General features: G+C 49.3%; 1 protein-coding gene across 5 annotated transcripts in view; it reads left to right on the forward strand.

Annotated features, from left to right (window-relative positions):
- camta2 (calmodulin binding transcription activator 2) overlaps positions 1–18981 on the forward strand; it is a 21791-nt gene extending 2810 nt beyond the window's left edge. For 3 of the 5 annotated variants that reach the window (XM_079295649.1, XM_079295650.1, XM_079295652.1), the window contains 20 exons: positions 437–508; positions 587–734; positions 965–1093; positions 1290–1488; positions 1700–2588; positions 2675–3286; positions 3529–3655; positions 5747–5881; positions 8781–8995; positions 9858–10033; positions 10520–10598; positions 10696–10945; positions 11096–11290; positions 11459–11655; positions 14488–14669; positions 14748–14952; positions 15031–15102; positions 15637–15830; positions 18684–18758; positions 18844–18981. In XM_079295649.1, coding sequence (XP_079151775.1) covers positions 437–508; positions 587–734; positions 965–1093; positions 1290–1488; positions 1700–2588; positions 2675–3286; positions 3529–3655; positions 5747–5881; positions 8781–8995; positions 9858–10033; positions 10520–10598; positions 10696–10945; positions 11096–11290; positions 11459–11655; positions 14488–14669; positions 14748–14952; positions 15031–15102; positions 15637–15830; positions 18684–18758; positions 18844–18898 — 4206 coding nt within the window. In that variant the 3' untranslated portion in view covers positions 18899–18981. The remainder of the gene's footprint in view (positions 1–436; positions 509–586; positions 735–964; positions 1094–1289; positions 1489–1699; positions 2589–2674; positions 3287–3528; positions 3656–5746; positions 5882–8780; positions 8996–9857; positions 10034–10519; positions 10599–10695; positions 10946–11095; positions 11291–11458; positions 11656–14487; positions 14670–14747; positions 14953–15030; positions 15103–15636; positions 15831–18683; positions 18759–18843) is intronic. The other 2 variants (XM_079295651.1, XM_079295653.1) reach the window with 2 other exon arrangements.
- Positions 18982–19646: the final 665 nt, after the last annotated feature.

Genomic DNA, 19646 nt, shown 5'->3' on the forward strand with positions numbered 1-19646 from the left:
TAACGGCTAACCAACAGGAGGAGAGCTAGTAACGTTAGCAGCACCGCTAACGGCTAACCAACAGGGGGAGAGCTAGTAACGTTAGCAGCACCGATAAGTTAGTTGCTGTCTTTGTCCTGGCTTCAGTGCCTGTACTTCTTCTTTTCGTTTCACTGAAGCGTGATGGTTATATGACAGTTTCCCATTTCTTCACACAGTCCTTTGCATTTTCATTGAACACTGCAAGGTCTTTTGAGTTGCAAGGGTTGGGTAGTGGAGGACAGACAGGGAGGGCTGGAGGGCTTCTGGACATCATTGTCTTTCACTCGGCTTCAGTGTCTTCGGTAGAATTCGCAGGTTTGTTTAAACCTGAGCGGGATCGCGAACGTGAACGCTTCTACCGTGATCCCCAGTGCCTGTACTAAAGTTGCCGGTTGCTGTCTCTGTTGCGTTGCAGTGCCTGTACGGTTGCTACGTCCATTCCTCCATCGTTCCAACATTCCACAGACGTTGCTACTGGCTGCTGCAGGTCAACACACACGTTACACATCAACAGACTGTGAACTGAGTTGCCGATCGATCGACAATCAATATGTTTGTTTAACAGAACCCAGACATCGTGCTGGTCCACTATCTGAACGTGCCGTCCCTAGAGGATTCTGGGAAATGCAGTCCTCTGCTGTGTGCGGTGACCGACCGACATGACAGTCTGAGGTGGAGCCGAGACGAGCTGCTGAACCAGCTGAGGCCCATGTGTACGTATCATGTACAAGTACTCATGAAATACTACCTCATAGTATCTATAGGGTACTGTGTGGTACTCTGTGGTGTTAACATGCAGTATATGTGTACTCTGTAGTACTAACATGTAGTATATTGTCTCAGTCCACAGTATAAAGTACTCTGTAGTACTAACATGTAGTATATTGTCTCAGTCCACAGTATAAAGTACTCTGTAGTAATAACATGTAGTATATTGTCTCAGTCCACAGTATAAAGTACTCTGTGGGTTCAGGTGACTTCAGTATTGAGGATCTGGTTCAACACATTCTGGACCGACAAAGAACTAAACCACAACCTCGTACACACACCTGCCTCTGTAACACCGGCCAAGGTAACGCATCACTGAGGGACATCCATGAGTGACATCGCTGTGACATCGCTGTGACATCGCTGTGACATCGCTGTGACATCGCTGTGACATCGCTGTGACATCGCTGTGACATCGCTGTGACATCGCTGTGACATCGCTGTGACATCGCTGTGACATCGCTGTGACATCGCTGTGACATCGCTGTGTCTCTGTACAGTCTCTTCAGGAGTGAACATTCCCCACCGCTGCAACAGCACCAAGCATCGCATCATCTCCCCCAAACTGCCCCCCTCCTCCTGCAGGCCCTCCTCCTCCCCTCTGTCCTGTGAGGGGGGGGAGGCAGGAGGAGGAGCCACCAAACTGCCCCCCCTCCAGGCTCAGAGCAGCCCCGTCTCATCTCCCTGCCCCTCATCCACGTAAGTCTCTTTTATCATAGAAGTCCACGGGGAAAGTTTTATAGTTACAGTGCTGCAAGTGACCACGTGTGTGTGTGTGTGTGTGTGTGTGTGTGTGTGTGTGTGTGTGTGTGTGTGTGTGTGTGTGTGTGTGTGTGTGTGTGTGTGTGTGTGTGTGTGTGTGTGTGTGTGTGTGTGTATATAAATATACTCTATGTTGTATATTCTACAGCTCGGCCTCGCCCCCCCCTCAGCCTCACAGAGCGACCATCACCTTGGGTAACCATGGCAACGGCTTCTACGGCGACCGTTGCGGCAACCTGACGACTGTTGCGTTGCCCCAGAACGCTGTGATCGTCATGGCAACCACCACCACCCTTGCAGGCGGAGGAGGCGGAGCCAGAAGAGGAGAGGAGGCGGGGCTTTCTCTCAACCGCTCTGGCCAGTTGCTGCTCTCCCCCGCTCTGGCCCCTCCCACTGCCGGTGGGCCCCCCTCCCCTTCCCCTCCCTCCTCCTCACTCCCCCCTCCTCCTCCCATGACCACTCTCTCCCTCACCCTCCTCCCTTCCCCAGTCATTCGAGGCCTGCTCGTCACCCCCTCCTCTCTCCGTTCCCCCCCTCGTCCTCCTGCCACCTCCCTTCCCTCCCCCGCTTCCTCCCCCCCGCCTCACCCAACTTTCGACCCCGACTCCTTCCTGAACTCCCCCAAACAGGGTCAGACATATGGCGGCCCCCCTCCTCCCTCCTCCTCCCCCTCACCTGTTCTCTCCTCCTCCTCCCCCCTCTCTCCCCCGTCTCTAGCTCTCTCTCTCTCACCCACCTCCACCCCTCCATCCTCTGTCTCCCCTCCCTCCTCTCTCTCCTCCCTCTCCTCCTCGTCCTCCTCCCCCCCCTCGTCCTCCCTCCCCCCCGCCCTCTCCCTGTCTCCCACCTCCTCTGTGACTCCGCCCCTGCTCCCCCTCTGCCTGGAGCTGGGAGCTCTCGGGGAGTCACAAGGGGGGACGCAGGAGGAGGAGCCTGTGAGAGAGGAGGAGGAGCCTGTGAGAGAGGAGGAGGAGGAGGTGAAGGACAGGAGAGATGATGAAGGCGAGGCTCCTCCCACTAAGCTGGCTCTACTCCAGGTGAGACTTAGAGGAACTACTTTCTTCACAACTGGTAATCATCCGCTCTCTTTTTTCACTGTAGTTTTTATTTCTGTGTTCTTCAGACAAGCCACGCCTCCTCCTGCTCGTCTCCACGTCAACAGACAGCAAGCAGCACCGCCTCCCTGCTCTTGGGCTGCCAGGACTCGGCAGGCCGACCCGGTCGGCCAGCCAATCAGACGCAGCCGTTGGTCCTGGTCCCGCCCTACGATCACGTGTCCTATCTGAGTCGGCCCATTAGCTCCGCCTCCGTTCCTGCCATCGCCATGGATACCGCCACTCACACGGCGACGCCCCCCATCCAGGTGAAGGAGGAGGGTGGGCGGGGCTACGACCCGGAGGACGCCCGCATGGACACGCACCTGGAGGAGGAGGAGGGGGCGGAGCCATGCGAGCGAGGAGGAGGAGGAGAAGAAGAAGAAGAAGAAGGGGAGGAACTTGACATCTCCCTCTACCTCATCTCTGACCTCATCACCGAGGTGGCCAATCCCGTGGCGGCTCACCACCCCCCCGCCGCACCAAACCCGGCCGTGTTCCCGGCGGGGGTCCGCTACATGGTGCCGCCCCAACCCTCCCCCTCCTCCTCCTTCCTCCCCTTCCCTCACCCGCTACCCTCCTCCACCTCCACCCGCTTCTCCTCCATCACAGACTTCTCTCCAGAGTGGTCGTACCCAGAGGTAAGCAGTTAGCCGTTAGCAGTTAGCTGTTAGCAGTTAGCTATTAGCTGTTAGCTGTTAGCAGTTATATTAGCTATAGTCAATAGAGACAGAATGAGGTATTCCTCTGTTTGTCCACAAGGGAGCGCCAGAGGCCCTCATCACAAAAGTGACTGTGTGTGTGTGTGTGTGTGTGTGTGTGTGTGTGTGTGTGTGTGTGTGTGTGTGTGTGTGTGTGTGTGTGTGTGTGTGTGTGTGTGTAGGGAGGTGTGAAGGTGTTGATCACAGGACCGTGGAGTGAGCTGTTGGGTCGATACTCGTGTGTGTTTGATCAGAGCACGGTCCCCGCTTCGCTCATCCAACCTGGAGTATTACGCTGCTACTGTCCAGGTACACACGCACACACACACACACTGTATTTTTGGTATGTCCCTCTACCACACATATGTCAAACTCAAGGCCCGCCACGTCATTTTATGTGGCCCGTGAATCCACCAGCAAAAATAATTAAAAGTTAGACTTCAAAATAAAAGTATCCCCATGGTCGAAATGATGAGATAGAAAGTTGTTACCGACATTAAAACGATCACAACAGGTGGACAGGAGAGGCAACAGCCCGAAAAGAGGTTTTGAAAAAGATCCACAAATAATCCCAAAATGTCCACGAAGAGAAACATTGATGCAGAGGGAAGAAAATGTAATGAAAGATGTGAAAGCGAACACATGTTTGTGCTTCAAGGAGAACAACGGGTCTGTCTTCTGTGTTATGAGGCGTGTCGGTGATGAAGGATACAATTCACGTCGGCATTTTGACACCAAACACGGAGCTAAATTTAGCCTCCGAGAAAAACATCAAACTGTCCAAGAATTAAAAGGCAGACTGCAATCACAGCAGAATATATTCACACAGCTACAGCCCAGTGCATGCTGAAGGTGTGTGAGCAGAGCTCCGACCAGATACAGACTTTTACAAATGTCAGTTTGTGAAGAAACACCATCGCAGACCGAGTTGATGAACTAGCAGCAATCTAACAACACAGCAGCTAAGAGACGAGCAGGTACTTGTGTTTGTAATGAACTGCTGATGAAAGCACAGACAACACGGATACATCATCTATCATGTTCATCAGACCTGACTCTCAGTGAGCAGCTCTTGGATGTAGCTGCATGCACAGGACGACGACAGGGAGGAACATTAGTGATGCAGAGAGGTGAACAAACAGCTTTGAACAACGTTAATGTCAGAACTTGTGTTTGATATTTGTCTTTGTTATTTTCTTTGATAGAGTCATGTGGGTTTCTGAACCCTCAATTAAAATGATTTATGTTATAACAACAGAAATGTGTTTAAATATCATTTTTCATTGATATAACTGCATGTACAATATGTTTACACTTGAATAAACAATAATCGGATGCAGAGAGTTATTTAACAGTATGTTAGTGAGAAGTTAGTGACACAGTCTCATGCTGCGTTCACACCGGTCGCGTTGATTTTTTGACGCGCGTCGAGATTACATACAAAGTCTCTGCACAGACGCGATGAGACTGGCGCGCCGCGATTTTGCGATGGCGCGTTGGACGCCGCAAAATCGCCAACGCGCGAGTTGAAATTTTTCAACTTCAGCAACATAATGGCGTGACGCTGTGGCGCGATAGCCTATCAGCGTTGAGTTGCTCCCCCTGTCATCACTGGCTTCCTGTCGCCGTCTGTGTTCACCCAGAGCTCTACGATACCTCATATCAACAGAGACCGGACCAAACTATGTGTATACATGTGTGTGTGTAAACCATACGGTACAAACAATGAATAGACGCTGCCGTGTTTACGTCTACGTGACGTTATTGAGTGCTGGTGGAGCTGCTACGATGTTAGCATAGCCTAGCACCGATCCATCAGAGCTCCATTGAGAAGACCAGTAACCTACAAATCGGCATCATTACGTAGTTATTTCAGAGTCCCTTTTTGTCGGTTTATTGCCGTTGAATCGCAGCCAGATCAGTTTATTTAGTGTTCCTACAGCTGTAGTAAACAGCGACCGGTGGCTTGCTAGACAGTGAATACAGCTCGATACAATCCACGGAGCTCCTCTGAACAATATTATGAAGCAGACATGACGGCGTTTGGCATTCCGATGTTTGAGGGACTTCCACAACACGTACAAAGCAGCAATTGTCCTTATTCCTTTCACGGTTGACAGCGGAAAGAAATGACGGCCAGGTGAACGGCTTCCAGGACGATAAACCACGGCCCCTCTCCGGCGCTATGAGATTTTGCGGCGTTTGGTGTGAACACGACCGGCGGCGCGTTGGACGCGATTGTGCAGTGCGTCACAAAATCAACGCGACCGGTGTGAACGCAGCATTACAGTTACAACCGGCCCTTTGAGGGACCGTGATGCTGATGAGTTTGACCCCCCTGCTTTGAAGATGAGTTTGACCCCCCTGCTCTAACATGTTGATGGTCCGTCCCTCTCTCAGCCCACGAGGCCAGTCTGGTGTGTCTTCAGGTCCTAGAGTCTGGAGGTTCCGTCTCGTCCTCGGTTCTGTTTGAGTACCGAGCGAGGAACGCCAGCTCTCTGCCGAGCTCTCAGCTCGACTGGCTCTCATTGGACGGTGAGGCTCAAGCTAACAGCTGTTTTCTGAATGGAGTCTAGTTCTGTGCTAAGCTATAAGCTAACAATGTAGCAGCTCTATCAACACTCAACATAACATCATCGTTGACGTGTTGATGTCCTGCACGGCATTGTGGGAAGTGTAGTTATTTTTTTGTAATGTAATCTGTGAGGTTTAATCCGTCCAATCAAACAGCTGTTGTGTGACATCATGATGGGGAGGAGGTGCTGTTTTAACTTTAAGCCGGACATGTTCTGATCTCAGATCAGTGGAAACACTGTGTGTGTGTGTGTGTGTGTGTGTGTGCGTGTGCGTGTGCGTGTGCGTGTGCGTGCGTGCGTGCGTGCGTGCGTGCGTGCGTGCGTGCGTGATCCTCTTTATCCCAGCTGTCTCATCAGTGATTGATGTGGTGGAGCTGTTTTCCACTGGAAACACATCAGCTGCTATTTATGACTGAACCCAGACCAGGTCCTCTCTGAACCAGGTTTGGGTTCAGACCCCCTCACTTCCTCTCTATCTCATGTCTTCTTCTCTCTCTGTGTCTCATGGAATCTGTTGGGGGGGGGGGGGTGTGGCTCAGGAATGTGAGACAGCCCCCCTCCCCCCCCCCCGCCTCCCTCACTGTGGATTACCCAGCATGCCTTGCTGCTGTGTTTGGACACCAGTCTGCACAGGACGCCCGAGCACACACTGCTCCCTCGCTTTACCTTGCTGATCCTGTGTGTGTGTTAACTAATGCTGTGACATCACAGCCTACCCACAATGCTCCTCACCTCACTGTGACAGACAGACAGAAGATGGACGGTAGGACCAGACTCTCTGTGTGTCTCCGTAGGGGTTGTCATGGTTACGCAGCCGCTCGGTAACCACGGTAACCGGACATATTCATACTGTGTGTGTGGGTGTTAGCTTGTTACATTTATTGTTGTTTTTCACTGTTACACTCCTGATATGGATCGATGATGTCATACAGACGTGTCATGTGACATGTTAACATTGTGTATTATGGGATGTAATGTGTACATATATGTAATATAACGTAGGATATGATAGTGTGTGTGTGTGTGTGTGTGGGGGGGAGAAATAAAAGCAGACTCCCTATATAGCCTTACACACACACACACACACTCTGTCTCAAATGGAAACTATCTCCACTGACTTCAATCGTCCTGCCGTGTGTGTGTGTGAGAGAGAGAGGCTCTCTTAAAACAGTTATTAAAGAGAGGAGTTTTCCATTTGCCTCCTGGTTAGAGCTGTTGACACAGATACACATCCACAGTAGTTAGTAACGCTAACTAGCATCGCTAAAAACAAATCTCTCAGTAGATAGCTAACTAGCTTTCTCTCACTAGCATCGCTAAAAACAAATCTCTCAGTAGATAGCTAACTAGCTTTCTATCACTAGCATCGCTATAAACAAATCTCTCAGTAGATAGCTAACTAGCTTTCCCCCACTAGCATCGCTAAAAACAAATCTCTCAGTAGATAGCTAACCAGCTTTCCCCCACTAGCATCGCTATAAACAAATCTCTCAGTAGATAGCTAACTAGCTTTCCCCCACTAGCATCGCTAAAAACAAATCTCTCAGTAGATAGCTAACTAGCTTTCCCCCACTAGCATCGATATGAACAGATCTCTCAGTAGATAGCTAACTAGCTTTCTCTCACTAGCATCGCTAAAAACAAATCTCTCAGTCGATAGCTAACTAGCTTTCTCTCACTAGCATCGCTAAAAACAAATCTCTCAGTAGATAGCTAACTAGCTTTCTCTCACTAGCATCGCTATAAACAAATCTCTCAGTAGATAGCTAACTAGCTTTCCCCCACTAGCATCGCTAAAAACAAATCTCTCAGTAGATAGCTAACTAGCTTTCCCCCACTAGCATCGCTATAAACAAATCTCTCAGTAGATAGCTAACTAGCTTTCCCCCACTAGCATCGATATGAACAGATCTCTCAGTAGATAGCTAACTAGCTTTCTCTCACTAGCATCGCTATAAACAAATCTCTCAGTAGATAGCTAACTAGCTTTCTCTCACTAGCATCGCTAAAAACAAATCTCTCAGTACATAGCTAACCAGCTTTCCCCCACTAGCATCGCTAAAAACAAATCTCTCAGTAGATAGCTAACTAGCTTTCCCCCACTAGCATCGCTATAAACAAATCTCTCAGTAGATAGCTAACTAGCTTTCCCCCACTAGCATCGCTATAAACAAATCTCTCAGTAGATAGCTAACTAGCTTTCCCCCACTAGCATCGCTAAAAACAAATCTCTCAGTAGATAGCTAACTAGCTTTCCCCCACTAGCATCGATATGAACAGATCTCTCAGTAGATAGCTAACTAGCTTTCCCCCACTAGCATCGCTAAAAACAAATCTCTCAGTAGATAGCTAACTAGCTTTCCCCCACTAGCATCGATATGAACAGATCTCTCAGTAGATAGCTAACTAGCTTTCCCCCACTAGCATCGCTAAAAACAAATCTCTCAGTAGATAGCTAACTAGCTTTCCCCCACTAGCATCTCTAAAAACAAATATCCCAGTAGATAGCTAACTAGCTGTCTCCCACATAAAAACAATGACCATGGTGGTGATATTGCTGGAAACAAAGCCAGACACATCTGTGATATTATCACCCTGTTTTATCTGCAGCTATTGTTTCACAGTTTTAGCTAGCTAGTTAGCAGCCGGGATATAACTAGCTAAAACCATGGCCTGTGTTTTTTGTCGGTTTTAGCTAACTAGTTCGCAAAATTGGTTTTTGATCTTTGTCCGTCGACGTTTCTCTGTAGACGTTTTTTTTAACTTCTCACCTTTTTGTACAACTGTTTTCGGGACTAGAAAGTAGCCCTTAGTCGTTAACTGACGTAAACGGCTCTCTGTGTGTTTTCTGTGTGCAGATAATCAGTTCAGGATGTCCATCCTGGAGCGACTGGAGCAGATGGAGCGCAGGATGGCAGAGATGGCCGCCTGCGACAACAGCAACAGCAACCAGCAGCAGCAGCAGCAGCATCATCATCATCATCATCATCATCATCATCATCATCATCATCAACAACATGGCAGCCAGCTGGCCCCACCCCCTCCACCCGCCCTACCTGAAGACCATGAACAGGTGAGGAGATAGAACGTGACTCTCTCTGTTGGGGTCATGAAGCTTCTAATAAGCTTCTAATAAGTTCAGGTTGTAGTGTTAGACTAAATAATGGAAACACAATCACTCCGCTTCTTTCTCTTTCTTTCCTCTTCTCGTGCACTAATTCTCTTTAAGCTGATCAGCCAATCAGAGACATGAGAGAGATTACATGAAGCTGGTAAACCGGTAAAGAAGAACTCATGAACCCCAATGTAAAACCCTTTAAAACAGTCTGACCTCTGCTGAACCTCAGCTGCAGCCTGTCTCTATCTCTGCCTGTCTGTCTGTCTGTCTGTCTCTGTCTGTCCGTCTCTATCTCTGCCTGTCTGTCTGTCTGTCTCTGTGTCTCTCTCTCTCTGTCGGTCTGTCTGTCTGTCTGTCTGTCTGTCTGTCTGTCTCTCTGTCTGTCTGTCTGTCTGTCTGTCTGTCTGTCTGTCTGTCTGTCTGTCTGTCTGTCTGTCTGTCTGTCTGTCTGTCTGTCTGTCTGTCTGTCTGTCTGTCTGTCTGTCTGTCTGTCTCTCTCTCTCTCTCTCTCTCTCTCTCTCTCTCTCTCTCTCTCTCTCTCTCTCTCTCTCTCTCTCTCTCTCTCTCTCTCTCTGTGATGTCACAGGGTTTATTCTGGCAGGTGGAGTCGTGGAGTTAAAATAGACTCTGGGGACTGGATGTGACGGAGACGGACAGACACTAAAACCATTACAACTCATCGGATCCTCTGTTTTTACAGATTGACATCAAGATCACTTTATGTTCTTTATCACACATGTAGTTTACCAGTGTTTAGAGGCTTCACCCGAGCTTTTATTCTGAAGGAATGATAATGAATCTCTGTTTGTGTCCTCAGTGGTTCGAGAGGAGGATTGTGGGAGTTTGTGAGAGGATGATGAGAGGAGGAAGGTGGGGAGGAGGAGGAGGAGGAGAGAGGCTTCATCACTCGGTCCGTCACCGCGGGATGACACTCCTCCACCTGGCTGCTGCACAAGGATACACACACCTGATACACACTCTGATCCGCTGGAGGTACACACACACACACCTGATACACACTCTGATCCGCTGGAGGTACACACACACACCTGATACACACTCTGATCCACTGGAGGTACACACACACACCTGATACACACTCTGATCCACTGGAGGTACACACACACACCTGATACACACTCTGATCTGCTGGAGGTACACACACACACCTGATACACACTCTGATCCACTGGAGGTACACACACACACCTGATACACACTCTGATCCACTGGAGGTACACACACACACCTGATACACACTCTGATCTGCTGGAGGTACACACACACACCTGATACACACTCTGATCTGCTGGAGGTACACACACACACCTGATACACACTCTGATCCACTGGAGGTACACACACACACCTGATACACACTCTGATCTGCTGGAGGTACACACACACACCTGATACACACTCTGATCCGCTGGAGGTACACACACACACTTGCTGACTATAGCTGTGTGTGTGTTGTAGGAGTGTTAACAGCGACAGTTTGGACTTGGAACAGGAAGTAGATCCTCTGAACATCGACCACTTCTCCTGCACCCCGCTGGTAAAATACACACACACACATTTAAAGTGCTGTGCTGTGATTGGCCAGGTGTCCCGTCAGTCATCAGTGTTGTGTGTATCTCCTCTGTGTGTTCCAGATGTGGGCGTGTGCTCTGGGCCACCAGAGGGCAGCAGAGCTCCTGTACAGCTGGAACAGCTCTGCTCTGGGGCTCCCTGATTCGCTGGGCCGCCTGCCGCTCGCCGTGGCTCGCTCCCGAGGACACACCCGCCTCGCCACCGCGCTGGAGGAGCTGCACACGCACGTGACGCCCAGGGACGACATGCACACGCCCACCACGCCGCAACCACAGCCGTCACCGTCTCCTCCGTCCACCAGCCCAGACACAGGTAACACACCTGACAGTCATGTCTACTAGGTAGTAGATACTAGCTAGTAGCTAACGCTGCGTTCACATCAAACGTGAAGTGAATGTGACGTGATTCCAGTCCTCTGATTGGCTCTAACGGTGTCACTTCTCTCCCCCCCCTCCCCTCCAGGTCTGAGCTCCTCCAGCAGCCTCCCCTCCCCCAGTGGCCCCTCCTCCCCGAGCTCCGCCTACTCCAGTGGCCCCGCCCCCATGGATACCTCCCCCTCGTCTCTGTCTTCTTCCTCACTGCCGGTCTCCCCCTCCTCCCTGACCCCCCTCCCTGTGTCCATGTGGGGGGAGGAGATGACCTCCGGGCTCAACACAGGTAAGACAGAAAGCACAGGAAGCACAGGTAACACAGATTGCACAGGTAGCACAGGTCGCGCAGATAACGCAGGTAGCTCAGGTAGCACAGGTAACCCAGATACTGTTTGATCAATAAGATGAGACCTGGTCTGTGTCCCTGATCCTCATCCTCACTGATCCCTCACAGGTCTGAACCCCGGAGGCTCCAGAGACTCACCGCTCTTCCTGATGGACTACGAGAGCGCCTGTCCCCCCTCCCCCGCCCACACACACACACACCCGGCGGCCGGACGGCGAGCGCTGGAGGAGCAGCTGCTGAGCTATGGAGAGAACGCAGAGAACGAGGGAGAGGAGGAGGAGTTCCTGGAGGAGGAGGTGCTGCAGGTACACATTCAACACACCAACATCTAAAGTTCAGTCTGATGCCGTGTTCACACGAGTCATTTGCGCCGCCGGTCTCGACGGGGACTATTTGTGTTCATTCACGTTAATCGCGCTGGATGCGCCGGAGAGGGGGCGTGGCTTATCGCCCTGAAAGCCGTTAAACTGTCCGCCATCAACCGTGGAAACAATAATCTGTATTTCTGCTCAGTACGTGTTGTGGAAGTCACAGATATCACGGTAAACGAAACGCCGTCTTGTCTGGATCATAACTGTCCAGAGGAGCTCTGTGTATTCATGGAGCTGTGTTCACTGAGTCTAGTGAGACACATCGCTGTTCACTACAGCTGTATGAACACTAAACAAACTGATTTAACGTCAATAAACCGACAAAAAGGGACCCCGAAATAGTGTAGTCCTGAGGTTAGTCCTCAAGTGTAGACCTGAGGTTAGTCCTCAAGTGTAGACCTGAGGTTAGTCCTCAAGTGTAGACCTGAGGTTAGTCCTCAAGTGTAGACCTGAGGTTAGTCCTCAAGTGTAGACCTGAGGTTAGTCCTCAAGTGTAGACCTGAGGTTAGTCCTCAAGTGTAGACCTGAGGTTAGTCCTCAAGTGTAGTCCTGAGGTTAGTCCTCAAGTGTAGACCTGAGGTTAGTCCTCAAGTGTAGACCTGAGGTTAGTCCTCAAGTGTAGTCCTGAGGTTAGTCCTCAAGTGTAGTCCTGAGGGTAGTCCTCAAGTGTAGACCTGAGGTTAGTCCTCAAGTGTAGACCTGAGGTTAGTCCTCAAGTGTAGACCTGAGGTTAGTCCTCAAGTGTAGACCTGAGGTTAGTCCTCAAGTGTAGACCTGAGGTTAGTCCTCAAGTGTAGACCTGAGGTAAGTCCTCAAGTGTAGTCCTGAGGTAAGTCCTCAAGTGTAGTCCTGAGGTTAGTCCTCAAGTGTAGTACTGAGGTAAGTCCTCGAGGGTAGTTCTGAGGTAAGTCCTCAAGTGTAGTCCTGAGGTTAGTCCTCAAGTGTAGTTCTGAGGGTAGTTCTGAGGTAAGTCCTCAAGTGTAGTTCTGAGGGTAGTTCTGAGGTAAGTCCTCAAGTGTAGACCTGAGGTTAGTCCTCAAGTGTAGACCTGAGGTTAGTCCTCAAGTGTAGACCTGAGGTTAGTCCTCAAGTGTAGACCTGAGGTTAGTCCTCAAGTGTAGACCTGAGGTTAGTCCTCAAGTGTAGTCCTGAGGTTAGTCCTCAAGTGTAGACCTGAGGTTAGTCCTCAAGTGTAGACCTGAGGTTAGTCCTCAAGTGTAGTCCTGAGGTTAGTCCTCAAGTGTAGTCCTGAGGGTAGTCCTCAAGTGTAGACCTGAGGTTAGTCCTCAAGTGTAGACCTGAGGTTAGTCCTCAAGTGTAGACCTGAGGTTAGTCCTCAAGTGTAGACCTGAGGTTAGTCCTCAAGTGTAGACCTGAGGTAAGTCCTCAAGTGTAGTCCTGAGGTAAGTCCTCAAGTGTAGTCCTGAGGTTAGTCCTCAAGTGTAGTTCTGAGGTAAGTCCTCGAGGGTAGTTCTGAGGTAAGTCCTCAAGTGTAGTCCTGAGGTTAGTCCTCAAGTGTAGTTCTGAGGGTAGTTCTGAGGTAAGTCCTCAAGTGTAGTCCTGAGGTTAGTCCTCAAGTGTAGTTCTGAGGGTAGTTCTGAGGTAAGTCCTCAAGTGTAGTCCTGAGGTAAGTCCTCAAGTGTAGTCCTGAGGTAAGTCCTCAAGTGTAGTCCTGAGGTTAGTCTCAAGTGTAGTCCTGAGGTTAGTCCTCGAGGGTAGTTCTGAGGTTAGTCCTCGAGGGTAGTTCTGAGGTAAGTCCTCGAGTGTAGTTCTGAGGTAAGTCCATGTGTAGTCCTGAGGTAAGTCCTCAAGTGTAGTCCTGAGGTAAGTCCTGAGGTTAGTCCTCAAGTGTAGTCCTGAGGTTAGTCCGCAAGTGTAGGCCTGAGGTTAGTCCTCAATTGTAGTCCTGAGGGTAGTCCTGAGGTAAGTCCTCAAGTGTAGTCCTGAGGTAAGTCCTCAAGTGTAGTCCTGAGGTAAGTCCTCAAGTGTAGTCCTGAGGTAAGTCCTCAAGTGTAGTCCTGAGGTTAGTCCTCAAGTGTAGTCCTGAGGTAAGTCCTCAAGTGTAGTCCTGAGGTAAGTCCTCAAGTGTAGTCCTGAGGTAAGTCCTCAAGTGTAGTCCTGAGGTAAGTCCTCAAGTGTAGTCCTGAGGTAAGTCCTCAAGTGTAGTCCTGAGGTAAGTCCTCAAGTGTAGTCCTGAGGTAAGTCCTCAAGTGTAGTCCTGAGGTAAGTCCTCAAGTGTAGTCCTGAGGGTAGTCCTGAGGTAAGTCCTCAAGTGTAGTCCTGAGGTTAGTCCTCAAGTGTAGTCCTGAGGTTAGTCCTCAAGTGTAGTTCTGAGGTAAGTCCTCAAGTGTAGTCCTGAGGTTAGTCCTCAAGTGTAGTTCTGAGGTAAGTCCTCAAGTGTAGTCCTGAGGTAAGTCCTCAAGTGTAGTCCTGAGGTAAGTCCTCAAGTGTAGTCCTGAGGTAAGTCCTCAAGTGTAGTCCTGAGGTAAGTCCTCAAGTGTAGTCCTGAGGGTAGTCCTGAGGTAAGTCCTCAAGTGTAGGCCTGAGGTAAGTCCTCAAGTGTAGTCCTGAGGGTAGTCCTGAGGTAAGTCCTCAAGTGTAGTCCTGAGGTAAGTCCTCAAGTGTAGTCCTGAGGTAAGTCCTCAAGTGTAGTCCTGAGGTAAGTCCTCAAGTGTAGTCCTGAGGTTAGATTACACAGACACTCATTTGTCAAAACTTGCAAATATTCAGTGACCACAGAGTTCCTGTTGCTATGGTTACCCTCAGGTTGACATGGCGACGCTGGCGGAGCAGATCATCGAGGCGACCCCGGAGCGAATCAAACGGGAGGACTTCTCCAGGGGGGCGGAGTCACCGCTCAGAGAGAGGCGGGACAACCCCGCCATACAGGACACCTGGCTTGCTACGTACCTCGACACGGTCGACGCCCACACGCACTCCCCGCCCAGGTAAGCCCCGCCCCCTGCTTTGCATTAAGGGTATTATCACAAGTTCATGGATACATTTGTGTTTACGTGCACCTGCAGACGGGTGTGCCTGCCCTCGCCCCTCAGCGCACTGGCCCTCCAGAGGCTCCGCCCCCCTTCCTCCGCGGCATGGGCGGAGTTCCTGAACGCCTCAGCCAATGGGAAGATAGAAAGAGACTTCGCCCTGCTGACGCTGACGGACGGAGAGCAGAGGGAGCTGTACGAGGCCGCCAGGATCATCCAGAACGCCTTCAGGAGATACAAGGTACACACACTACACGCTATGATGTCATCACAGTGTGTACACACACATGTCACGCTGCTGTTTCCTGTCTGTCTGCAGGGTCGCAGGTTAAAGGAGCAGCAGGACATGGCTGCAGCCGTCATACAGAGATGCTACAGGAAGTACAAACAGGTGTGTGTGTTTGTGTGTGTGTGTTGTCTTCACTAACACTGAACTAACCTGCCGTGTGTCTTCACCGTGTCTCTCTCTCTCTCTCTCTGGCTAGCTAACATGGATAGCTCTGAAGGTAATATGGACAGACCAGTAGATGTGGTGGTGTGTGTGTGTGTTTAATCACGTGATATGTAAACAGTGTTTCTATCAGTGAATATTGGTTCTGGTTTAACAGCAGTAAGAGAGGAGGTAATACATGTTAGTTCATACAGAGTGAGAGTTAAACCAACCGGCATGTCTCTCCGCTGCTACTTGTGTTTATTTGCCTCATTCGTGCCAGAGAGGGGGAGTGGCTTATCTCCATGGAAGCCGTTATAAACTGAGCCATTTATTTCCGCCGTCAGCCATGGAAGAAATAACAGACAAGCAAATCACTGTTAAACTGCTTGTTCTCTGAATGGAGTCTGGTTTGATCTATGCTAGGCTATATGCTAACATTGTGTAACTGGACTCTAACGGTGCCCCTCTGCCCCCCCCCCCCCTCCCCCTCAGTACGCTCTCTACAAGAAGATGACCCAGGCGGCCATCTTGATCCAGTCCAAGTTCAGGTCCTATTACGAGCAGAAGCGGTTCCAGCAGAGCCGACGGGCGGCGGTCCTCATCCAGCAGTACTACCGCAGCTACAAGGAGTACGAGAGGCTGAAGCAGGGTCCAAGAGGGGCCGCCAGCCACAACCCCAAGATCAAGTAAGACCTGATCCATGCACCTGTTAGAACCAGATCAGGTTAGACCTGATCCATGCACCTGTTAGAACCAGATCAGGTTAGACCTGATCCATATACCTGTTAGAACCAGATCAGGTAAGACCTGATCCATGCACCTGTTAGAACCAGATCAGGTTAGACCTGTTAGAGCAGTGGTTCTCAACTGGTTTGGCTGCGGGACCCACCATCACCCCTTAATGACAAGCGACCCAAATTATATATACCGTACTTTCCGGACTATAGAGCGCACCGGCACATAGGCCGCACCAGCTGAAGGAAAAAGAATGTGTGCATAGATAAGCCGCACTGGTCTATAAGCCGCAGGTGTCCCAGTTGAACAGCAAGATGCTTTCAACAGTACTAAAGTTGTCTTCTATGAACGTCATAACATGTCGCTAGCTTCTAAGCGAACTCGTTTTTTTTTGTTTTCCTTTTTTTTACAGTTCGACAAAACTTGTTCTACAAAACATTTATTTCTCTCACTCAAAAACACGCACACACAAAAAAACTCAAACAAGTTTTGTAGAACTGGGAAAAAAACTGGAAAAAAAAAGAAACTGGAAAAAACGAGTCTGCATTTGGGTCCTTGAACACACCACATCATGAACTGGGGCAAATCCGCCCTTGAGCTTGTGTTGTCCTCCTCATTGCGCTGTCCCCTTAATCTCATAGTATCCCAGCCTTTCAGAACCCGTTGGTGATGATGGATTCTTTCACACTGTTCCGGGCTGTTAGGATCCACTGGCAGACTTGAGAAAAAGCTGATCTTCTCTGCTCATAGCTCTGAATAGCATTTACGGCTAACTGGCTTGGCCAGTTGCTGCTAGCACAACAGCTATTCAGAGCAACAACAGTTATTGCCTCATTGCTTTTCGTTTGGTAGCCGTGAGAGACCTTAGTCTGTAATGCAAGTATGTCTGCATGAAAAGATGTACAAAGATATATTATATATTCGCTAATGCTAATCGCGGTTAGCATTTCCCCATTGGCCGTCATGTTAAAATTAGCTTAGAAGCTAGCGAGTCGGACATGTACTGTTAAAAGCATCTTGCCGTTCAACCTTTTTTGTTAACAGTCCTTGTGAGAGGTAGGTCAAAGGTCAAAGGTACTTCATCCATATTGTAGCGACCCTGTCAGTAACAGCTGGTAGCAGAGGGGTTGCTGGTAGCAACTGTTCTGTGTCGTATATATATATATATATATATATATATATATATATATATATATATATATATATATATATATATATATATATATATTCAAGAAGTCTAGCAGTAGTAACGTCTGTGTAGTAAACTGTCAAATCAAATAAAGAAAATACATCAATGATATTTTAATAATTATTGTTATTCAATAAATACATGAATAAATGTTTTTCTCATTTCAAGTAAAATAACGGCTGGATTAAAAAATGTAATACATAATGAAATTCAATTTAGAAAAATGATGTTCACTGAATTGTCCTGCAGCTTTAAATTCAGTTCATTCAGGGTGAAGTGAAGAAGACACAATGTTATATTTTTCTCATCTTCTAAAAAGAGAAAGTAGTGTTTGAAGAATTCACCTCTATGAGTCTGTCCAGTCAGAGTCTAATGTCTCTGGTCTCTCTGGACATTCTTCTCTTTTGGAGATCGTCCTATGATTTGACTTTCACATCTCACTTCAACAGTCCTGCTCTGTCTCTGTGGCCTCGTCTCTCTCTGTGTCCTGCTCTCTCTCTGTGTCCTGCTCTCTCTCTGTGTCCTGCTCTCTCTCTGTGTCCTCGTCTCTCTCTGTGTCCTGCTCTCTCTCTGTGTCCTGCTCTCTCTCTGTGTCCTGCTCTCTCTCTGTGTCCTGCTCTCTCTCTGTGTCCTGCTCTCTCTCTGTGTCCTGCTCTCTCTCTGTGTCCTGCTCTCTCTCTGTGTCCTGCTCTCTCTCTGTGTCCTGCTCTCTCTCTGTGTCCTCGTCTCTCTCTGTGTCCTGCTCTCTCTCTGTGTCCTCGTCCCTCTCTGTGTCCTGCTCTCTCTCTGTGTCCTGCTCTCTCTCTGTGTCCTGCTCTCTCTCTGTGTCCTGCTCTCTCTCTGTGTCCTGCTCTCTCTCTGTGTCCTGCTCTCTCTCTGTGTCCTGCTCTCTCTCTGTGTCCTGCTCTCTCTCTGTGTCCTGCTCTCTCTCTGTGTCCTGCTCTCTCTCTGTGTCCTGCTCTCTCTCTGTGTCCTCGTCTCTCTCTGTGTCCTGCTCTCTCTCTGTGTCCTCGTCCCTCTCTGTGTCCTCGTCCCTCTCTGTGTCCTGCTCTCTCTCTGTGTCCTCGTCTCTCCCCGTGTGTCCTGCTCTCTCCCCGTGTGTCCTCGTCCCTCTCTGTGTCCTGCTCTCTCTCTGTGTCCTGCTCTCTCTCTGTGTCCTCGTCCCTCTCTGTGTCCTCGTCTCTCCCCGTGTGTCCTCGTCTCTCCCCGTGTGTCGCGGTGTGTGAACATCTCACTGAGTCAGGAAACTTGTCAGAATACTCATATTTGTTTGTCTGAGCTGCATCACGTGATGTGATTCATGACGCATTAGTCTGTGTTTTTCCTGCACCGCTGAACAAGTGCCGTAAATGCTGGAATAAAAAATGCCCTTCAAAATAAAATCACTTTTTTTTTTGGTCAGGCAAAGACCCGCGACCCACTGAAAACGGGTCCGTGACCCACCAGTTGAGAATCACTGTGTTAGTGTGTTGATTACAGGTGGAGGGTGTCGGTTACAGGCGCAGGGTGTTGATTACCGATATTGATTAGCACCAGCGCATTGTGATTACTGCTTGTGCATATTGATTGTAAACAGTTGATATTGATGATTGATTATTTACTTTGTGTCCATTAGGGGGTCGTTCTTGACGAAGAAACAGGACCAGGCAGCTCGGAAGATCATGAGGTTCTTGAGACGCTGCAGGCACAGGTAACACACACACACACACACACACACACACACACACACACACACACACACACACACACACTAACTGTGTGTTGTGTGTCTGTAGGATTAAGGAGCTGAAGCAGACGAGGGAGCTGGAGAGGAGAGGACTGACCACTTAAACATTTCTTCATTATTCTCCCGAGTTGAACTTGTAAGAAGAGACAGAAAGAGACAGACGAGAGACGCCTCACCTGTCTGTGCAGCTTCAAGAGCTCCATTCATAAACATCATGATGCCCTTTCGCTCGTTCTGACGGGCGTCAAAAATGTGGGCTTTTGTGCCCTTATTGGAGCCTTTCAGGGAGCAGCGAAGGCCTTTCTCAACACAGAGTTCACGCGTCCACTCACTAAATGTAACAGTCACCCACCTCCTCTAGCCATCTTCACTTCTATGATTCATATTTGTATTAAAATGTGGAGAGACGTGTTCCTCAGAACATCAACACGGAGCTTCACTTTACCTTCAACATGAGATCAACTCTCTGAGACCTCAAGAATCAAGTCTTCATCACTAAATATAAATACAGAGAAGTTTACAACCTGGCTTCCACCGTCCACTCTGCATGCTGGGATGCTGAAGTCAGCTGGGGGGCGGGGCTAAAGCCTGCGGGTCGTTTTTGGGGTCGATGTGGACTTTAAATGTGAGCAGTCGGGCTGTGACCTAAACAAAGGAGGCAGATCGTTTCCTAGCAGGCACAGCTCGGGAGGATCTATCCCAGAATGCTCTGCTGTGGAGGTCACGGCCGACGAACCAATCGGAGTCTGACTGAACGTTTCACGCTGAGTTCAAAAGCTGCGTAACTTTTTGGTTCTAACAAAAGTACTTAAAGAGAAACACAATCGCGTATTTAAATATATGTATTCACAT

This window comes from Melanostigma gelatinosum (assembly GCF_949748355.1).
Source record: "Melanostigma gelatinosum genome assembly, chromosome: 23".
Taxonomy (NCBI): domain Eukaryota; kingdom Metazoa; phylum Chordata; class Actinopteri; order Perciformes; family Zoarcidae; genus Melanostigma; species Melanostigma gelatinosum.